At 48.2% G+C, this 22035-nt stretch overlaps 1 protein-coding gene across 1 annotated transcript; it reads left to right on the top strand.

The window, feature by feature from the left end:
* The first annotated feature begins 361 nt into the window (after positions 1-361).
* LOC310851512 (cytochrome P450 2G1-like) lies at positions 362-12668 on the top strand. Its single transcript, XM_083754014.1, has 9 exons — positions 362-1359; positions 2281-2443; positions 3214-3363; positions 3829-3989; positions 4996-5172; positions 7160-7301; positions 10904-11091; positions 11230-11371; positions 12463-12668. The coding sequence occupies exons 1-9, from the start codon at positions 1180-1182 to the stop codon at positions 12642-12644; spliced, it is 1485 nt and encodes a 494-aa protein (XP_083610140.1). The 5' UTR covers positions 362-1179; the 3' UTR covers positions 12645-12668.
* Positions 12669-22035: the final 9367 nt, after the last annotated feature.

Below are 22035 nucleotides of genomic sequence, written 5' to 3'. Positions count from 1 at the left end.
CCTAGGGAGCCAAGGTCCCTTTGGCCCCCAATAAAATATTTGAGCCCTCCCCCCAAAAAACATTGATGGGCATTTCCATTCAAATGGTGTGCATGCATTTGTGATCAGTTATGTGGGGCGGGACTTACCTGGGCCCCCCAATATTTTATTCAAGTTGGCACTCCTGCTGTAGATAATAATAATAATAAGCATATACAGATCTCCTGGTGACAGCAGTCAGGAAATTAAAAGACGCCTGCATCTTGGGAGAAAAGCAATGACAAACCTAGAGAGCATCCTAAAAAGCAGAGATATCACCTTGCCGACAAAGGTCCGTATAGTTAAAGCTACGGCTTTCCCAGTAGTGATGAATGGAAGTGAGAGCTGGACCATAAAGAAGGCTGATCGCCGAAGAATGGATGCTTTTGAATTATGGTGCTGGAGGAGACTCTTGAGAGTCCCATGGACTGCAAGAAGATCAAACCTCTCCATTCTTGAAGAAATCAGCCCTGAGTGCTCACTGGAAGGACAGATCGTGAAGCTGAGGCTACAAGACTTTGGCCACCTCATGAGAAGAGAAGACTCCTTGGAAAAGACCCTGATGTTGGGAAAGATGGAGGGCACAAGGAGAAGGGGACGACAGAGGACGAGATGGTGGGACAGTGTTCTCGAAGCTACCAGCATGAGTCTGACCAAACTGTGGGAGGCAGTGGAAGACAGGAGTGCCTGGCGTGCTCTGGTCCATGGAGTCACGAAGAATCGGACACGACTAAACGACTAAACAACAACAAACAACAACAACAACAGATCTCCTGGATGCTCAAAGGAACTTTCCTGATAAATATTGGCAGCAAGGCTGTGTCATTGATTTCTGCAGACTTTGAACTCTGATCCTAAATCGGCCTGCTTCTGTAAGATACAGTAGAAAGGTGGGAAGCTATGCAGTGTTTTTTTAAAAATGCCTTCTTCAGTTTAGCCAAGAAATTTTCCACGTGTCCCAAATGCTCATTTTGAACTCAGAGAGGAATCCGTCCATCCTCTACCTTCCCCACACAATGAATGCTATATTGAAACCCAATCTTGTTTTCCTGCTCTGCAAGGAAGTCCAGGAGGCCAGGCTAGCTGGTTTCACTTACAGGGCACGGGCATATAATGGGTGCGCCGAGGCTGGCCTTCAGCTGAATTCTCAGCCACTTGGCCATGGAGCTTGGAGGGGCACTGAGCATCTTCCTGGCCATCTGTGTCTCCTGCTTGCTCCTCATCTCAGCATGGAAGAGGATGCACAAGGAAGGCAAGTTGCCGCCTGGGCCAACGCCCTTGCCTTTCATCGGCAACTTGTTGCAAATCAAAACCAGCGAGCCCTTTAAGTCCTTTCTGGCGGTGAGTTGTGCTCTCTTTGCCATCAGAAGCTTGGGAGGAAATGAGGGGAGAAAGTATGGCTGGGCTGGGGCTGTATGCTTAGTTTTCAAGAATTCTTGTGTTTCGAACTGCCCAAGTGGAGTCAGGGAACAGGTATGAGCGCATGTCCCACATTCCACAAGGTAGCTCTTATGACTCCATGAAGGCTCCAGCCAGGTGAAACCAGTGGTCTGCTCAGCACTGCATCTGTGACTGAGCACAACTCTCTGGAAAGTGCCCAGAGGGGCCTGCAGGCAACATCAACCCCACTTTTTGCTCCACAAAGGCTACTCAGAGATATGTTGCCTCTGAAAATGGAAGCTCCATATCACCTTTTATGAGCAAATACCCACTGACCAAATACCATAGCTGTCAATTTTTCCCTTTTCTTGCGAGGAATCCTATTCGGAATAAAGGCATTTCCCTTAAAGAAAGGGTAACGTTGACAGCCATGCCAAATACCCACCCGGCATGAATTTATTTTATTTCTACTTACAGCCACCCAAGTAAGTATCTACCACCATAAGGGTCTACAACCATCACCCCTTAACTCTATGTTGTGTGAAGTAGGACTTTCTCTCTCTCTCTGTTCTGAATCTCTTACTAACGAACCTCTTTGAATGACAGCATGTTATAGAATTAATTGCAGGGTGTGTGTATGTCTATCCACTTTTCCCATGCAATATATATGCCAGCCTGGTGCCCTCCAGATGTTTTGGACTACAATTCCCATCAGCCCCAGCCAGCATGGTTATGGTAGCTAGGGCTGATGGGAATTGTAGTCCAAAACACCTGGAGGGCACCAGGTTAGCCTAGAGGGATTGAAGGCTTCTACAACCTTCTTTCATGCCTCCTGCTTTGCCTGTTTCCTCATTGTCTTCTTAACTATGGTTTCTTCCGCAGCTGCAGCAAAAATATGGTCCCGTGTTCACGGTGTACCTTGGGCCGCGGAGAGTTGTGGTCCTGTGTGGACATGAGGCAGTGAAGGAAGCTTTGGTGGACCAAGCTGAGGAGTTCAGTGGCCGGGGAGAGCTGGCTTCTATTGACCGGAACTTCAATGGCTTTGGTGAGTCAAGTAGATCTGGTGGGTTCTGCCAATACAACATGGAGAAACTCTTATGATTGGTAAAGGAGAGTCTGTTTGGCAGGTAGGAACAGAGTAGAAATTCATATTTAAAGGTTAACAGGTTGAATCAGACCTTTTTGAAACAATACAGAAACCAAAACACGGCCATCCTTCAGAATTTGCAGCTCTCCAAATTTTGCAGGGCAATTCTTCAAACAAGCAACGCCTACCAAAATGTGTCTGCTAGGGTAGCGTCCACTAGGGTAGATTCAAAGATCCTTTATATTAGGGGGAATTGGTTGCAAAAAAAAAAAAAATGTATATACTAGGAGAATAACACACTTGCATGTTGATTAATATTCATGAAGGCTTTAAAAAGAAGAATTTCAAACTGGCATGGGAATGTGGAGGACCAAACTTAAGATTGGGAAAATATGAAAGTGGAAGAAACTGAGAACTATAGATTTTCCCATCTCTAGTTGGAGACAGCCTTTCTCAACTAGAGAAAGCTGTTTTGAACTACAGTCAGTGAGGTCTGCTGTAAGGTGAGGGAGCTTATTGGAGGCAGGCATAGATGGGTTATCGTTGATGTAAATTGCGACCAGAATTTCTTAAATTTCCTGCCAGACAGAACCTCTCCTGGGCTTGTGAGTCAAGGAGCTGAGTTGTAGTATGTGCCTGCCTTGTTCAGGCCTAAATGTGGAGGGCAGGAGATAAGATTTTGTATCAACCACGGCTGCCTTAATGAAAGTCACTGCCTTCATTTCCAGGAGTTGCTTTGGCCAACGGGGAACGGTGGAGGCAGCTGCGTCGCTTCTCCCTCACCACCCTGAGGAATTTTGGGATGGGGAAGAGATCCATTGAGGAGCGGATCCAGGAGGAGGCCCAGTACCTGCTGGAGGAGTTTAGGAAAACTAAAGGTTAGTGTTGGGACGCGGGTGGCGCTGTGGGTTAAACCACAGAGCCTAGGACTTGCCAATCAGAAGGTCGGCGGTTCGAATCCCCGCAACGGGGTGAGCTCCCATTGCTGGGTCCCTGCTCCTGCCAACCTAGCAGTTCAAAAGCACAACAAAGTGCAAGTAGATAAATAGGTACCACTCCGGCGGGAAGGTAAACGGCGTTTCCGTGCGCTGCTCTGGTTTGGCAGAAGCGGCTTTGTCATGCTGGCCACATGACCCGGAAGCCAGTAAAGCGAGATGAGAACCGCAACCCCAGAGTTGGCCACGACTGGACCTCATGGTCAGGGGTCCCTTTACCTTTACCTTTAAAGGTTAGTGTTGGCCTCGCCCGACTCCTTCCACAGTGCTGCTTCTGCCAGAGGCTTGTGGAGAGGGAAATAGGGAAAGGGTGCCATCACCAATGACCCTTGCTTTTGTGTTTTTCAGGACTGCCCTTTGATCCCACCTTCTTCCTAAGCCGCACAGTCTCCAATGTCATCAGTTCCGTTGTCTTTGGCAGTCGCTTTGAATACGACGACAAGGTTTTTCTCTCCTTGTTGCGCATGATCAACGAGAGCTTTATAGAGATGAGCACTCCTTGGGCACAGGTAATGAAAAGATCTGGAAGGGAGTCCATCTGTCTCTCTTTCTGCAAGGGGGAAGCATTCAAAAAATGGAACCTCAGCTTCTCAAGATGACAATGGGAAGAGGCGACAGACCCCTTCTCTGGGAGTCTCTGCTCTGTATTAATTTCTTTTATAATATTTTAAAATTTGATTTTACAACACCATTCCCAATCATGAACACATGTGGTTAAAAACAGCACAAGATTCTTCTGAAATTCAGAACTCCCCCCTCCCTTCTGTGGGTTCTTCAAGTAATTTTTTTTTTTACTGCATATAATAAGCCCATTATATGGACGTGGGTGGCGCTGTGGGTTAAACCACAGAGCCTAGGGCTTGCCAATCAGAAGGTCGGCGGTTCGAATCCCAGCAATGGGGTGAGCTCCCGTTGCTCAGTCCCTACTCCTGCCAACTTAGCAGTTCGAAAGCACCTCAAAGTGCAAGTAGATAAATAAGGTACCGATCTGGCGGGAAGGTAAACAGCGTTTCCGTGCGCTGCTCTGGTTTGCCAGAAGCAGCTTAGTCATGCTGGCCACATGACCCGGAAACTGTACGCCGGCTCCCTAAGCCAATAAAGCGAGATGAGCGCCGCAGCCCCAGAGTCGGTCACAACTGGACCTAATGGTCAGGGGTCCCTTTACCTTTACCTAATAAGTCCATTTAGTTTGCTATCCTCCATTGTATCCAAAGTCATTGCAAGTTATTTAAAACCTGCCCAAGAGTTCAAGTATCTACAGTGGTCTTTCAAATATAATGCAAATTTGTCCCATTCTTTATTGAAGCTTTGATCCTCCTGATTTCTGCTCTTCCCAGTTAATCTTGCCACCTCTGCATAGTACAGTAGTTTCTGCCAGTCCTCCACAGTGGCAATCTGACCGTCTTTCCATCTCTGGGCAAGAGTCTCTGCTGTTTATTCCTCTCAATGTACAAGCTGTGTTCCTTGGGTGCATGATCTCAGAATACAGCAACAACAGCTGCTTTTCCCTTCCAGCTCTACGACATGTATTCCTGTGTCATGCAATACTTGCCCGGGAGACACAACCGCATCTACTACCTAATCGAGGAGCTCAAGGATTTCATTGCGGAGAGAATCAAAACGAACCAAGCGACACTCGATCCCAACAACCCGCGGGATTTCATCGACTGCTTCCTTATCCAGATGGAGAAGGTACCAGAATGGATACCCTCTTCAGTGGCAGCCATGGGAGAAGGGAAGAGAACCAAACTGGACCGTATTATCTGAAATTGGGAGGGAAGCCCCCACCCCCTGCCAGGATAGGGGCAGCAATACTTTGAATCCTGGTTGTGTGTGCAGCTCTCCTCACTCAGAAACGTGCGCTGAAAGGCAACCAGAATGCTTGGGGGTGGCTTGGCACATTTTTCCCTATGAGGAAAGGCTACAATATCAGGTTTTCCAGTTTGGGGGGGGGGGGGGGGGAGAAGACAGCTCAGAGGAGACATAGCAGAAATTTGTCCAATTATGCGTGGTATATGCCAAGATAGAAGGGACGCAGGTGGTGCTGTGGGTTAAACCACAGAGCCTAGGACTTACCAATCAGAAGGTGGGCGGTTTGAATCCCTGCGGCGGGGTGAGCTCCCGTTGCTCGGTCCCTGCTCCTGCCAACCTAGCAGTTTGAAAGCACATCAAAGTGCAAGTAGATAAATAGGTACCACTCCGGCGGGAAGGTTAACAGCGTTGCTGTGCTTCTCTGGTTCACCAGAAGCAGCTTAGTCATGCTGGCCACATGACCCGGAAGCTGTACGCCGGCTCCCTCGGCCAATAAAGCAAGATGAGCGTCACAACCCCAGAGTCGGTCACAACTGGAGCAAATGAAATGGGGTCCCTTTACCCTTTACCCTTTACCTTTATGCCAAGGGTTGGGAACCTTTTTCTGCCCTAGGGCCATTTTCCCACGGCAGCGGTGCATGGAGCCAGAGGAAAAGTGGGCTGAGCAATGAATTTGAATGTGACCTTTGCATGACAGTTTCTGTAACACCCACACCCCTCCCTATCTGTCCAGACAAGCAAGAGGCATTAGCAGAGTCAGTGCTGCATTTACGTATAAGCTAAATAAGCTATAGCTTAGGGCCCCACTCTCTTGGGTCCCCCCCAAAAATTTAAAAGAATAAAAAAACTGGATGTACATTTCCAAAATATAAGATAAAAAAAACCTACATACGGTTACAGCTTAATAATTATTTCACTATTAATATATAAAGGTAAAGGTCCCCCTGCCCATATGGGCCAGTTGTGTCCGACTCTGGGGTTGTGCGCCCATCTCACTTAAGAGGCTGGGAGCCAGCGCTGTCCGAGGACACTTCCGGGTCACGTGGCCAGCATGACAAGCTGCATCTGGCGAGCCAGCACAGCACATGGAAACGCCGTTTACCTTCCCGCTAGTAAGCGGTCCCTATTTATCTACTTGCACCCGGGGGTGCTTTTGAACTGCTAGGTTGGCAGGTGCTGGGACCGAGCAACGGGAGCGCACCCTGCCGTGGGGATTCGAACCGCCGACCTGACGATCGGCAAGTCCTAGGTGCTGAGGTTTTACCCACAGCGCCACCCACGTCCCCCACTATTAATATACTTCTTTTTAAATGTATTTCAGTTCAACAATGACTTTGATAAAATACATACAGTGGTACCTCGGGTTACATACACTTCAGGTTACAGACTCCGCTAACCCAGAAATATTACCTTGGGTTAAGAACTTTGCTTCAGGATGAGAACAGAAATCATGCTCCAGCTGCACGGTGGCAGCTGGAGGCCCCATTAGCTAAAGTGGTGCTTCAGGTTAAGAACAGTTTCAGGTTAAGAACGGACCTCCAGAGCGAATTAAGTATTTAACCCGAGGTACCACTGTATTTTGTTATGTGCAAATGGCTTTAGAGACCTATTAGGTCCATAAATTACCATATAGAGTATATTCAACACAAAAAACAGCAACAATTTGTTGTTGACAAGCTGGACATATAAAGGGCCCCATTACCTTCAGTAGCTTAGGGCCTCATCAAACCTAAATCCGGCCTTGAGCAGAGTCAAAGCATACATTTGAACCATCAAACCATTCTTCCCACCAATGGCCATGCTTGCGTACACGGTGCACATTCACGCACATGCACACACATACGCTAATTTCTTTGTTCCTTCAAAGGAAAAAGGGAACCCTTCCAGTGAATTCAACCTGAAGAATCTGGTCCTCACCACCCTCAACCTGTTCTTTGCTGGGACAGAGACGGTCAGCTCCACTCTGAGATACGGATTCCTCTTCTTGATGAAACACCCAGAAGTGGAAGGTATGGAGGATGACATCTGGGACTGGCAGGTGTCAAGTAAAGTGCTGATGTAGTGGTGTGGTATGGTGGTTAAGAGCGGTAGACTCATAATCTGGTGAACCAGGTTCGATTCCCCGCTCCTCCACATGCAGCTGCTGGGTGACCTTGGGCTAGTCACACTTCTTTGAAGTCTCTCATCCCCCACATCTCACAGAGTGTTTGTTGTGGGAGAGGAAGGGAAAGGAGAGTGTTAGCCGATTTGAGACTCCTTCGGGTAGTGGTAAAGTGGGCTATCAAATCCAAACTCTTCTTCTTCCTTCATCTGCCTGGGGCTCTTCAGGTATTTTGGGCTACCAACGCCTATCAGAGGCGGGTGGCGCTGTGGTCTAAACCACTGAGCCTCTTGGGCTTGCCGATCAGAAGGTCGGCGGTTTGAATCCCCGCGATGGGATGAGCTCCTGTTGCTCCGTCCCAGCTCCTGCCAACCTAGCAGTTCGAAAGCACGTCCAAGTGCAAGTAGATAAATAGGTACCACTCTGGCGGGATGGTAAACGGTGTTTCCGAGCACTGCTCTGGTTTTGGTGTTCCATTGCGCCAGAAGCGGCTTAGTCCTTCTGGCCACATGACCTGGAAAAACTGTCTGCAGACAAATGCCGGCTCCCTCAGCCTGTAAAGTAAGATGAGCGCTGTAACCCCAGAATCGTCTGCGACTGGACTTAACTGTCAGGGGTCCTTTACCTTTTTTCATCTGCCTGGGGCTCTTCAGGTATTTTGGGCTACAACGCCCATCAGACCCAGTCGGCACAGCAATTGTAGTCTGAAATATATAGAGGCACTAAGTTGGTAAAGGCTGGTTTAGGGTTAAATCATTACCTGAAAGTATAGCAATCCAGGTCTGTAGCCAAATACGACCCATTAAGCTTAGGTAGCATTATCATTTACTATTGATAAGACGATTAATGGTGGCACCTAATATGCATCAGCAGCTGTATCAAAATCAGAAGAACCAGGAGACTAGAGGCACCCATCTAGTAAGAGGTAAAGGTAAAGGGACCCCTGACCATTAGGTCCAGTCGTGGCCGACTCTGGGGTTGTGGCGCTCATCTCACTTTATTGGCCGAGGGAGCCAGCGTACAGCTTCCGGGTCATGTGGCCAGCAGGACTAAGCTGCTTCTGGCGAACCAGAGCAGTGCACGGAAACGCCGTTTACCTTCCCGCTGGAGCGGTACCTATTGATCTACTTGCACTTTGACGTGCTTTCGAACTGCTAGGTTGGCAGGAGCTGGGACTGAGCAACGGAAGCTCACCCCGTCGTGGGGATTTGAACCGCCGACCTCCTGATCGGCAAGTCCTAGGTTCTGTGGTTTAACCCACAGCGCCACCCATGTCAGTGCTAAAAGCATCATGAAGATGGCTGACAGGTGAGGGGGAGAGAGAGACGGCAAGCTTCAGCTGCTGTCAATGGGGACTTTCCCACAGAATTTAATAGGGGGGGGGCTTTCATCGAGATCACAGTGAAGTAGGGAACAGCTAATCCCGTGCCCCCTTGGGCAGCCCCCACCTGCCTGCCTGCCTGCCTTCTCCCACACGTCCAGTCCAATGAGTGGAACTTACCTGCCAGCTTTCTCCTCCTATCCAGCCTCAATTTTCCTCATTGCAGAGCTCAGCAGGGAGGATGAAAAATGGGGGCAAGGCTGGGTTAGTTGGCTCTGCCTGTCATTGACTCTGGCACCACCTACTGTTGAGCTGTCTGTCTTCCACCCAACCAGTCCCAAGGGGCACCAGCCACCTCTGGCAAAACCTGCGCGCTCTCTCTCTCTCTCTCTCTCTCTCTCTCTCTCTCTCTCTCTCTCTCTGTTGTGGTCCCAATGAAAGCTGGCCTTCACACACCTTCTCTGAAAAAAGAAAATAAAAGAAGAAGCAGGGTGGGCTTCCTAATTACGTGTTTAACATTAGATCTAAGTGAGCCCTAAGAAAGAGAAGAGGAGAAGAATTGGAGGGCAAAACAAAAATATCTGAATGTGAGATGGAGAAGAGGCCAGGTGCATATTGTAGTGAAAGAGCTCCCCTTCCATCTTTACAGACCTTCAGGGTGGAAGTGCTCACACTCCTTCCTTTCTCTACAGAGATTTATTGATTTTATTGAGACAACTTGATTCCTGCCCCCTTCACATGGTTAGTTGAGGAGTGATTCAATTACGGCTGCTCACCTCAGTTTTGACCCATAATGAGGAGAAGAGAAAAAGTTGTTGTTTAGTCATGTCCGACTCTTCGTGACCCCCTGGACCAGAGCACGCCAGGCACTCCTGTCTTCCACTGCCTCCCGCAGTTTGGTCAAACTCATGATTGTAGCTTTGAGAACACTGTCCCACCATCTCGTCCTCTGTTGTCCCCTTCTCCTTGTACCCTCCATCTTTCCCAACATCAGGGTCTTTTCCAAGGAGTCTTCTCTTCTCATGAGGTGGCCAAAGTCTTGGAGCCTCAGCTTCAGGATCTGTCCTTCCAGTGACCATTCAGGGCTGATTTCCTTCAGAATGGAGAGGTTGGATCTTCTTGCAGTCCATGGGACTCTCAAGAGTCTCCTCCAGCACCAGAATTCAAAAGCATCCATTCTTTGGCAATCAGCCTTCTTTATGGTCCAGCTCTCACTTCCATACATCACTACTGGGAAAACCAGAGCTTTAACTATACGGACCTTTGTCGGCAAGGTGATGTCTCTGCTTTTTAAGATGCTGTCTAGGTTTGTCAATGCTTTTCTCCCAAGAAGCAGGCATCTTCTAATTTCATCACTGCTGTGGACAAAGAGAAAAAGTAGCCACTCCATATGAGTGAGGGGATATGGAAGTGGCCATCTCTGAAAGGCTTCCCTCTAGCTAACCCTTCTGCTCAGGAGGACTGAAGCAATTACTCCCTACTTTGGGGCCATCTGTGCTCTCTGCCGCAATGTCCCAGGGAGACAGCAGTAAGTTACAGCTGCTGGATTTTCCAGGCATTATTTTATACGATGAGCCAGTGTGGTGTAGTGGTTAAGAGCGGTAGATTCATAATCTGGGGAACCGGGTTGGCATCTCCGCTCCTCCACATGCAGCTGCTGGGTGACCTTGGGCCAGTCACGCTTCTCTCTGAAGTCTCTCAGCCCCACTCACCTCACAACACTCTGTTTGTTGTGGGGGAGGAAGGGAAAGGAGAATGTTAGCCGCTTTGAGACTCCTATGGGTAGTGATAAAGCGGGATATCAAATCCAAACTACCACCCTTCTTCTTCTTCTTCTTCTTCTTCTTCTTCTTCTTCTTCTTCTTCTTCTTTCTCCTCCTCCTCCTCCTCCTCCTCCTCCTCCTCCTCCTCCTTCTTCTTCTTCCAGGCCCATAGGAACTGATCAATGATGAGGCACTGTCAGGCATTAAACAGGGTTGAATGCATGAAATCCACTTGTTTCCAGTTTAAGGTTTGATGGCTCTACATGATAGACAGCTTCCAATTCTAAGCTCTGGAAGACAGCTAATCCCTGGGCCGTTCCACTCGCATCCATAATGCGCTTCTTTCTCTCACTGATGTGTTCAGAAGGTCATGTTTTCACTTCCCCTGATTGCTCTCCTAGAAGGTGTTTCTCGATGTCTCCACAGAGAAGGTCCACCAGGAAATTGACCACATCATTGGCCTCAACCGCATCCCTGCCAGCGAAGACAGGATGAACATGTCCTACACAGACGCCGTCATCCATGAGATCCAGAGACTGACAGACATTGTCCCCATGGGAGTTCCACACACTGTGATGCGAGACACTCAGTTCCGGGGGTACCACCTCCCCAAGGTGAGACAAGAGGGGAGTTAAGTTAAAAAGGAACAACCCTATGGAAAAGATGAAAGGGTGATCCATATCTGTTTATGAGGCCCTCGCTGTCCCTGTCAGTTCCATTTCAATATGCATCTCTGTCTCATGTCTTTCCAGGGCACCGATGTCTTCCCCTTATTAGGCTCGGTCTTACGTGATCCCAAATATTTCAGCAACCCCCAGAAGTTCAACCCTGGGCATTTCCTGGATGAGAAAGGGCGCTTTAAGAAGAACGATGCTTTTGTGCCATTTTCTTCGGGTAGGTCTTTGTCCTTGTTTGCTTTTTAAAGGTAAAGGTAAAGGTACCCCTGCCCGTACGGGCCAGTCTTGACAGACTCTGGGGTTGTGCGCCCATCTCACTCAAGAGGCCAGGGGCCAGCGCTGTCCGGAGACACTTCCGGGTCACGTGGCCAGCGTGACATCACTGCTCTGGCGAGCCAGAGCCGCACACGGAAACGCTGTTTACCTTCCCGCTGGTAAGCGGTCCCTATTTATCTACTTGCACCCGGGGGTGCTTTCGAACTGCTAGGTTGGCAGGCGCTGGGACCGAGCAGCGGGAGCGCACCCCGCCGCAGGGATTCGAACCGCCGACCTTTCGATCGGCAAGTCCTAGGCGCTGAGGCTTTAACCCACAGCGCCACCTGCGTGCCTGCTTTTTACTGCTTACTAAAAGTGGTCTTTGGCTAGTCAGCTACCTTATAGCTTAACCGAGCCTGCAGCACTGTTGTGAAGATACAATGGGATGATTCCTGCGTGTGCCCCCCTGGAAACCTTGGAAGAAACATGGGAAATAAACGATGATGATGATTAAGAATAATAGCAGTACTAGACACTCAGCTCCAGCTCCGAGGGCCTTCTGGCAGTTCTCTCGCTGCGAGAAGCCAAGTTAAAGGGAACCAGGCAGAGTGCCTTCTCGGTGGTGGCACCTGCCCTGTGGAACGCCCTCCCACCAGATGTCAAAGAGAACAACAACTACCAGACTTTTAGAAGACATCTGAAGGCAGCCCTGTTTAGGGAAGCTTTTAATGTTTAATAGATATTTTAATATTCTGTTGGAAGCCGCCCAGAGTGGCTGGGGAAACCCAGCCAGATGGGCAGGGTATAAATAATAAATCTATTATTTTATTTTATTTATTTATTTATTTTTATTTATTTATTTATTTATTTATTTATTTATTTATTTATTTATGATATAGTAGTACTGGCAGAGAATAATGTGAGAGAGAAATATAAAGGCCGAAGGGAAGGTGGCGTTCCAAGACCTCTGTAGCATCTGCAGCCAGAGTGGAGCCCCCCTTGGCCAAGCAAATTATGACTTGTTCGGGTTCCTTTTTCTCTCTCTCCCCACAGGGAAGCGTGTCTGCCTGGGGGAATCCATGGCCCGCATGGAGCTCTTCCTCTATTTCACCACCATCTTGCAAAGCTTCTCTCTGAAATCCCTTGTGCCTGCAAAGGACATTGACCTCTCCCCCAAACTGAGTGGCTTTGGGAACATCCCCCCAACGTATGAGCTGTGCTTGGTGCCTCGCTGATCCCAGATTTGGCAAGCCATTGCTTGGGGTGGGTGGGGAGGGAGGGAGGGAGGGAGGGAGGGAGGGAGGGAGGGGAGAAGATGCATATTGGGTTGACCTGTTCATCATGGGTCTTGTACGTTTTCATTTCGCCCTAAGGTGCTCTAGAACTAGGCAGAAACACCCCCCATTATTTAGCCATATTTTTAAGCCTGTGAATTGTCTGGGCTATGTGACTTTCCTGTCTCCTGCCCTGCTCTGTTGTGAGCTTCTGGGAACAGAAGATTGGGATAGATGGATTTGCTTAGTTTGACCCAGTGGGGCAATTCTGACAAAAAATCAGGTACAGTGGTACTTCGGGTTAAGTACTTAATTCGTTCCGGAGGTCCGTTCTTATCCAGAAACTGTTCTTAACCTGAAGCACCACTTTAGCTAATGGGGCCGCCCGCTGCTGCGGCCCCGCTGGAGCACGATTTCTGTTCTCATCCTGAAGCAAAGTTCTTAACCTGAGGTACTATTTCTGGGTTAGCGGAGTCTGTAAACTGAAGCGTATGTAACCCCAGGTACCACTGTATCAGAGTTTCTGGGGGCTACCCAGGTTGGGATAGCTGGGATAGCAGGCTTGTTGTGTTTTGAATGTCTTATGTAGATTTTTCAGTTTATCGAATTGAAAACATAAGAACACAGTCAGGAGCTGCTGGAACAGGTCACTGGCCTATCTAGCCTAGCATCCTGTTCTAACAGTGGCCAGCTAGATTGCTGTGGGATGCCTGCAAGTTTGACATGAGGACAACTGTACTTTCCCCTCCTGACATTTCCAGCAACTCATCTTTAGTAGCATTAGTGCCTCTGACGCATAGCTGTCAACTTACAGATTTGAAAACAAGGGACCAGCAGCCTTTAAAATAAGGGATCAGCAGCCCAAATAAGAGATTTTAGTCAACCAGCAGCCAAACGAAGCCTCCAGCAGTGGTTCCCACAGCGCAGCAACCCGGCAAATGGGATGCAGCAAGGAAAACCACTGTCACCTCTCCGCTGGGAAGCGCTGAGCAAAGGCGAGTCCCCAGGCAACGCGGCCGATTTGATTGGCACAAGGCATGCAAGCTCCACCCCCAGTCATTCTTAGACTCCTTATTGGGTGAGCAAGGCAGCCAAGCAACACAGTTGGAGACTCCCTCCTCCCTGGCCAGCAGGGAGGGAGGGAGGGAGGGAGAGGAGCTGCTTCCTTTGAAACCCGGGAAATTTAAGGGACATCATCAATAAGGGACAGCAGTGGGACATGGCGCTGGGATAAGGACCATCCCACCAAATAAGGGACGTTTGACAGCTATGCTCTGACGATGGAGATACAGCATAGACATCATGGCTAGTAGTCACTGATAGCCCTCTTTCATCTAGCGAGTTTTTCGTCTTGCGAGGCATTCGTCTTGCGGGGCTCCACTGTATTGTCCTAATGCTGTTTCTGTCCAAATCTCCTAGATTCTATGCCTTTAATGGCCACCTTGTGGCCAGAGTCAGCCTACTGAACATCTCCAGGTGGTACTCAATGGAGGGAGGTAGACAGGTCTTGGATCACAAAGAGTCACAAGCAATCAAAGAGCTACCTGGCACCCCAACATGGCAGTCTTCTGCAACCTGGTGCCCTCCAGCTGCTTCAGACTACAATGAGTTATAGTCCAAAACAGCTTGAAGGCACCAGGTTGAGCAAGACTGCTCTATGGCATTGGTCTTCAACTGGTGGGCCAGGTCCCTACTATTGGGTCACAGCTTGTCTAAGGTGGATGGCAACAACAGCAGAACTCATACCATGCAGATGGTAAAATTGAGAATTAGTCCATAAATGCCTGTTTGCCTTAAAGGTGCGTCCCAGGTCAGGAATAGATTTGCTCTGTGTGATGGTGGAGCACACTTTTTGGTTCAAATGCTGCAAAATCTCCTGTTTAAATAACAGCCACCTAGCTTTTGAAAAAGGGGACGCAGGTGGGGCTGTGGGTTAAACCACAGAGCCTAGGGCTTGCTGATCAGAAGGTCGGCGGTTCAAATCCCCGCAACGGGGTGAGCTCCCGTTGCTCGGTCCCTGCTCCTGCCAACCTAGCAGGTTGAAAGTACGTCAAAGCACAAGTAGATAAATAGGTGCCTCTCCGGCGGGAAGGTAAACGGCGTTTCCATGCGCTGCTCTGGTTCGCCAGAAGCAGCTTAGTCATGCTGGCCACATGACCTGGAAGCTGTATGCCTGCTCCCTCGGCCAATAAAGTGAGATGAGCACCACAACCCCAGAGTTGACCGCAACTGGACCTAATGGTCAGGGGTCCCTTTACCTTTACCTTTACCTAGCTTTTGAAATCTTCACAGACTCTCTTGTTTTCATTGGAAACACACCCAGAAATATGTGAGAGGTCACCGTTGACCAGAGCCCGCCTCCTTCTGTTTCAAAGTGTTTCTCTGTCATCCATCCCTGCTGGGGTGGTTCTGAGGTTGCCTTTGGCAAGGCCTGTTAGCAAATACACAAACAGCCTTGACCAGAATGTTCACTTGCATGTCAAATGCCTCTGCAAAGCTTTCTCTCTTGCACAAGCAACCGTCAATCAGTCATTAACCATGAGAGGTCATTTCTACACAGCCACAGAATGAAAGTATAAATACCCCAGTTGATTCTGATATCTCTCTTTTTATTTAATAATATTTATTAAAGTTTTAAAGGTTACAAAAGGAAAAAAAAGAGAAAACACCAAATTAAGCAAAAAACAAGACAATACATCACAATAAGTAAAAACAAACAAAAGAAAGAAAACAGAAAAATACAATTAAAAAAACAAATCAAACCTTCCCATAACTTATCTTTCATTTGCTTGTTTCCTTGACCTCCTCACACCTCCCTTTTTTGTATTCTAGTTCAGTTAGATATTTCAGCAAATCTTTTCCATCTTTGTTTTTATCCTAATAATTTATCTTAATATACTGTAATTTTACATTCTCTTCTTTCACCAATTAACAATCCATTTTTACTTAGTCCTTTATAGCATTTCTGCTAAAACCACATAACTTCATTCCAGCATCCTTCTAACATTCCTTAATTTTACAATGTTTCTGTAAGTAAACTTTAAATTTCTTCCAATCTTCTTCCACCGACTCTTCTCCCTGGTCTTTGATTCTGATATCTCAAGCATTAGTAGAGATTAGAATCCATGATCTACCCAAGACTTCTTGAAGAAGTGGGGACGGTCTGCTTTTTTAATTACTGGGTTCAAAGGGTGTTTAAGGCATATTTAGACAAAAAGCATTGGAATTGAAACAAGCTAGAGTGTAGACCAGTGAGTGGCTGGGGGGAAAGGAAGTTCTCAAGCAAATTCTCTGAGACTGAATCTACTTGAAAAAAATATCAGATTGATTTTCCTCTGAATTTTAAATTTTCCCATCGTTAATAAATACGTACTGCATTGTAATAGAGGTTCTAGAAAGATAGAATGAAAAATACTCTATCGAGCTAGATAATGCTTCCCATTATAGTTTTTATGCTATATTGCTGATGGTTAAACATAGAATAAAATGTGTTTTATCAACAAGAGAATATGGATTTAATTTATAAATGTTTCCTTCAGACTGGAGCACAACAGGGAGAAGGGAGAAATGTAAAGTATTGCACTTGGGCAAAAAAAATGAGAGGCACAAATACAAGATGGGTGACACCTGGCTTGAGAGCAGTACATGTGAAAAGGATCTAGGAGTCTTGGTTGACCACAAACTTGACATGAGCCAACAGTGTGACGCGGCAGCTAAAAAAGCCAATGCAATTCTGGGCTGCATCAATAGGAGTATAGCATCTAGCTCAAGGGAAATAATAGTGCCACTGTATTCTGCTCTGGACAGACCTCACCTGGAGTACTGTGTCCAGTTCTGGGCACCACAGTTCAAGAAGGACACTGACAAACTGGAACGTGTCCAGACGAGGGCAACCAAAATGGTCAAAGGCCTGGAAACGATGCCTTATGAGGAACGGCTAAGGGAGCTGGGCATGTTTAGCCTGGAGAAGAGGAGGTTAAGGGGTGATATGATAGCCATGTTCAAATATATAAAAGGATGTCACATAGAGGAGGGAGAAAGGTTGTTTTCTGCTGCTCCAGAGAAGCGGACACGGAGCAACGGATCCAAACTACAAGAAAGAAGATTCCACCTAAACATTAGGAAGAACTTCCTGACAGTAAGAGCTGTTCGACAGCGGAATTTGCTGCCAAGGAGTGTGGTGGAGTCTCCTTCTTTGGAGGTCTTTAAGCAGAGGCTTGACAACCATATGTCAGGAGTGCTCTGATGGTGTTTCCTGCTTGGCAGGGGGTTGGACTCAATGGCCCTTGTGGTCTCTTCCAACTCTAGGATTCTATGATTCTATGATTCTAAATACGGTGTGTGGGTGTTGGCACAAGAGAGTCCCTGTCCTTTTTTGGGGAGGGGGGCCTAAAAGACACAATAGTGTAGTGCCAATGTTATTACCCTCCTATGCCCTTTGACTCGTTTACAGAATCAGTCCAAATCAATTATCATTTTACTCCTTCTCTTTTGGAAAGCAATTAACTTTGCCCCAGAGGCATCTTGCGCTGCCCAAGTTGAGTTTGTTTGGATAGCTTACAGGAAAACGGGGATGTTAGAGAATTCCACCAGAAATGGAAGCAAGTGGTATACCTTCCCGCCGGAGCTGTACCTATTAATCTACTTGCACTTTGACGTGCTTTCGAACTGCTAGGTGGGCAGGAGCAGGGACAGAGCAACGGGAGCTCACCCCGTCATGGGGATTCGAACCGCTCACCTTCAGGCCAAGGCTTAGTGGTTTAGACCACAGCGCCACCCGCGTCCCTTAGTTTTGGTCATAGCGGATAGTAAAATGGACAGCACAGGTTTCAGTGGAAGAATTCAAAGTAACAGAACACAAAGGGTGTGATAAGCACAGGATGGGGTGGAAATTGCTGCCTCCTAAGAGCCCTAAGAGCACAATACTTGGAGATTTGTATAGTCCAGTGTTAGCTGTTGCACCACCTATTGTCAACCACCATGGCTGAAACCCCACTTGAGACACAATGCATGGCTCCCTGGGTCTCATCAGGCTGTCAGAAATGGTTCCTGGCTGGCTCAGCAATCTCTCACAGCGACAAGGGTTTCTCTATATTACATGTGCAATGGGGAAGAGGCAGGTCACCTGGAGAACATTTCCCCCCTATAGGCACCCGGTGGGACGCGGGTGGCGCTGTGGGTTAAACCACAGAGCCTAGGACTTGCCAATCAGAAGGTCGGCGGTTTGAATCCCCCGTGACGGGCTGAGCTCCCGTTCCTCGGTCCCTGCTCCTGCCAACCTAGCAGTTCAAAAGCACATCAAAGTGCAAGTAGATAAATAGGTACCACTCCGGTGGGAAGGTAAACGGCGTTTCCGTGCGCTGCTCTGGTTCGTCAGAAGTGGCTTAGTCATGCTGGCCACACGACCCGGAAGCTGTACGCCGGCTCCCTCGGCTAATAAAGCGAGATGAGCGCCACAACCCCAGAGTCGGCCACAACTGGACCTAATGGTCAGGGGTCCCTTTACCTTTATAGGCACCCCATGGCATTTATTCAGAGTCAACCCATGGTGTCTGGTATCCCTCAGACCTGATAGGGCAGCTAGGAGATCATGGGAACATAGTCTCAGGGGCACGGCCAAGGGGGTCAAGGGGACATGGCCAAGCTGTTCTCCCTTCCCCTGCCACATATTTCCCCCTTGCAAATATATTAGGAACATTTAAGAATTGCACTTCTACAAATATTTAGTACCTAACTGAACTGAACAGTGTCTTAGCTTGGTTCTGAAAGCTGGTCCCAGCTGCCCCTGTTGCTTCCCTGCATGCCCTCCTGTTCTGGTTCCCTCCCTGTATTCCTGTTTTGCAAAGAAAACAAGAAGCATTCAACAGCAATGCACACATTTTTATTGTGTGCCATCTTCTTCCCACCATGTGGAATGAAGATCATGCTCTGCTAGGATGATAATACTGAGATGACAAAAGCATTCAGCAACACACACAGACACATAGCTGTCAACTCTTCCTTTTTCTCGCGAGGAATCCTATTCGGTATAAGGGAATTTCCCTTAAAAAGGGGGGGGGGGAACATTGACAGCTATGCACAGACACAGTCCTAACCTCAGAACTGACGATACTGGAAGCAACAACACATCCAAAATCAACAGGGGACTGCGCAACATGGGGGGGGGGGGTGTTATACACGGAAAATACGGCAAATCCTGGTGCTGCTCCACCAAGACTGACTCAGGAAGGATGGGGTGAATAAGGAGTTGGGCTGTACCATGATTAAAATGCCACCTGCCATTTTAAGCAGTGTTCTAGACAGTTTGGCTGGTCCAATCTTGTCTTCACGTCAGATGCTTTGAGGACATCTGGGACTCGGCTACATTAGTCCAAAAAACCCAACCCGCCCCCAAAACGTTGAATGTGTTATAAACATGCAACACCAGATGGCGCCAGAGAGCAAACAAAAAAATTCTATGCAATTTTTTTACATAATATTTTTTCCCTTTTGTTATAATTATTTAATTTCTGACTTATTTGTAGCATCATGTTTTTCCCCCCTGTGTATACATCCACCCCTCTTCTACTTGGGTTTGTTGTTGTTTTTTAGTCGTTTGGTCAAACTCATGCTCATAGCTTCGAGAACACTGTCCAACCATCTCTTCCTCCGCCGTCCCCTTCTCCTTGTGCCCTCCATCTTTCCCAACATCAGGGTCTTTTCCAGGGAGTCTTCTCTTCTCATGAGGTGGCCAAAGTCTTGGAGCCTCAGCTTCACGATCTGTCCTTCCAGTGAGCACTCAGGGCTGATTTCCTTCAGAATGGAGAAGTTTGATCTTCTTGCAGTCCATGGGACTCTCAAGAGTCTCCTCCGGCACCAGAATTCAAAAGCACCCATTCTTCGGCGATCAGCCTTCTTTATGGTCCAGCTCTCAATTCCTTACATCACTACTGGGAAAACCAGAGCTTGAACTATACGGACCTTTGTGGGCAAGGTGATGTCTCTGCTTTTTAAGATGCTATCTAGGTTCCTGGAGCAGGAACTGGCAAGCCACTCCAGTATCCCTGCCAAGAAAACTCCATGGACAAAGACAACCAGGTTTAGTGGAAGGTAATTTGCTACTCTAAATCTCATACTGATTTCTTCCCACCCAGAGGAATCTTCCATGTGTCCCTTTCTCTTCTCATTCCTCTCCCTCTCTTGTTCAGGGAATTGAAGTCTTCCTTGCACTAAGATCCGTGCTGAGAGACCCCAAACATTTTGCAAAATCAGAAAGATTTGACCCTTCGCACTTCCTGGATGAGAACGGACAGTTCAAGAAGAATGAGGCTTTTATGCCATTCTCTTTTGGTGAGTTTTGGTGTGTGTGTGTGTTTACAGCAAATAATAGCTCAACATGGGACTCACCCCCACTTCCACTTGTGTGCCAACGCCCTGTGGCTACATCACGGCCTAAGTGATAAATAACCAGACAAGACAACAAAACCACTTCTGAACTCGAGAGGATTATTTTCTTGCAGGAGATGCAGCCAATCGGCTGACTTGGGGGGGGGCGTGGCTTGCACGATATCACACTGGCACGACCAGGGATCTTTTGCCGCCTCAGCTCATCGGGTTTCCCACCCTCCCACCCTTTATGTTTTACTTTTCACCTTGCTATGGACCTCGGTTGGTCGCCATTAAGGGGCCTGGTAGGATTTTTTTTGCACCTGGCAAATTGGCGCCAACCACCTCATAGCAAATCGTCACAACTTCCTCGGCATTGGCGGTTAGGCATTGGCAGGGGTATTGTCATGTAGATGAAGGGGGGGAGGAAGCGCCATCACTTCCCCCAAATCGAAGGGTAGTCCGGTAAAGGATTCCGAGGGGCGTGGCCCCGTCCAAAGCCTATGGAGGTGAAGGCCTAAGGCACGCCCCCAATCGGTGACCCCGGGGGAGTTCCTAGTAGATGTGTATCAGCAGGACTCCCCCTACTGGTGGTTAACCCTTGCCGGTCTTCAAGCAATCGGGCTGAAGCCAGATACAGTGGTGCCTCGCAAGACGAAAAGAATCCGTTCCGCGAGTCTCTTCGTCTTGCGGTTTTTTCGTCTTGCGAAGCAAGCCCATTAGCGGGTTAGTGCCCGTCAGGGGAAGGTGAGTCTCCCCCTGGGTCCAGTAACCCTCCAGCCTCTCCGGAGCTGCAGAGGCTCAGGGCAGAGAGGCGGAGGGAACTATGTTCTCTCAGGAGGAGTGCTCGCCTCCAGGCCAGGAGAGGTGAGTCACCTGTGGGCCGGGGCTGCCCTATACCTCAGAGGAGATAAAGGCCAGTCAGCCCAGTCCCAGGTTGCGGGAGCAACATCGTTGGAAACCTGTTTCTGCCAGCACCCAGACCTGTTTTTCCAGAGTTCCCGACTACGCCCAGCTTCTTGCTTTGGACCCTGCTTCGCCCTTGGTGGACAGTCTCCAGACCCTCGGCCCAGGACCGAACTCTGACCACGCCTCACTGTAACTGCCCCCCCCCGGGACCAGCACAGATATAATCCATGGGTTCTGCTGTCACTGGATCCATTTCTGTTTGAGAATATTTCTTTAAGATTCAAATTATCCAATAAATCTAAGATATCTTCCCAAGATGGATTTTTTTATGAATTATAAAATTGACTATAGAAAGCAAATAACTCATCTTTCATCCCAGGTTTTCGATTTTTGCCTTGTTTTTGAGAAAACCATCAGTGTTGCATCTTTAAAATATCTGCCAAAGTAGTACTTATTTCACATTGCTCCCTTCTCAAAATACTTTTGTCATAAATAAGCTAAACCTTGTGTCACAGGTTTAGCATATTGCAAGTTTTTCTTGCAACCAATAGATAGCCTGTGAGGGGTCACTTTTATGCTACACGTCAAATTGAGAAAGCCCCAAGGCTAATCTTTCCTCTTGTTTCACTACCAGTCAGATCAGTCAGAAACTCCCCCAGAACCATCCTCATAGGTCTCTTGCCTCTGCGGAAGATGAAAGGTCATGAAAGCTGAAATCTCAATGGGAAATGAACAGACCATGACAAGGGACTGAGGTCTAGAGCCCTCACTTTCAGATCACACTCATCGGGCTGCTGAGAGGTTGGCACATTCTCATGAAGCCCTGAGCTACCCCAGAGTCAGTCGCCTTGGCATGGGTGTTGAAGTCTTCCAACACAAGCAGTCTGGGAGTCGTACACCCCACCTCCAAAGCCATGTGATGGCCTGGGAATCTGATTCAGAGGCTGAACCTGAAGAATCCCAGCCTGCACAGGAATCCTCGCCTCCAGGGCCAGCTGAGCCAGGGCAGGGCCCTCACCTGTGCCGGATCCTCAGGAGCAGACACCAGATGAATCCACTCTGGCTCCGGAGGTGATTG

The sequence above is a fragment of the Podarcis gaigeae genome (assembly GCF_964106915.1).
Source record: "Podarcis gaigeae genome assembly, chromosome: 8".
Classification (NCBI taxonomy): Eukaryota; Metazoa; Chordata; class Lepidosauria; order Squamata; family Lacertidae; genus Podarcis; species Podarcis gaigeae.
This window is presented reverse-complemented; position numbering and strand designations above follow the sequence as displayed.

Excerpts from the sequence above, each read along its gene's own strand:
- LOC310851512 (XM_083754014.1), top strand. The coding sequence starts at position 1,180 with ATGGAGCTTGGAGGGGCACTGAGCATCTTCCTGGCCATCTGTGTCTCC. Across the intron at positions 1,360-2,280 it reads CCTTTAAGTCCTTTCTGGCG|CTGCAGCAAAAATATGGTCC; the intron begins GTGAGTTGTGCT and ends TTTCTTCCGCAG. Across the intron at positions 11,372-12,462 it reads TTTTGTGCCATTTTCTTCGG|GGAAGCGTGTCTGCCTGGGG; the intron begins GTAGGTCTTTGT and ends CTCTCCCCACAG.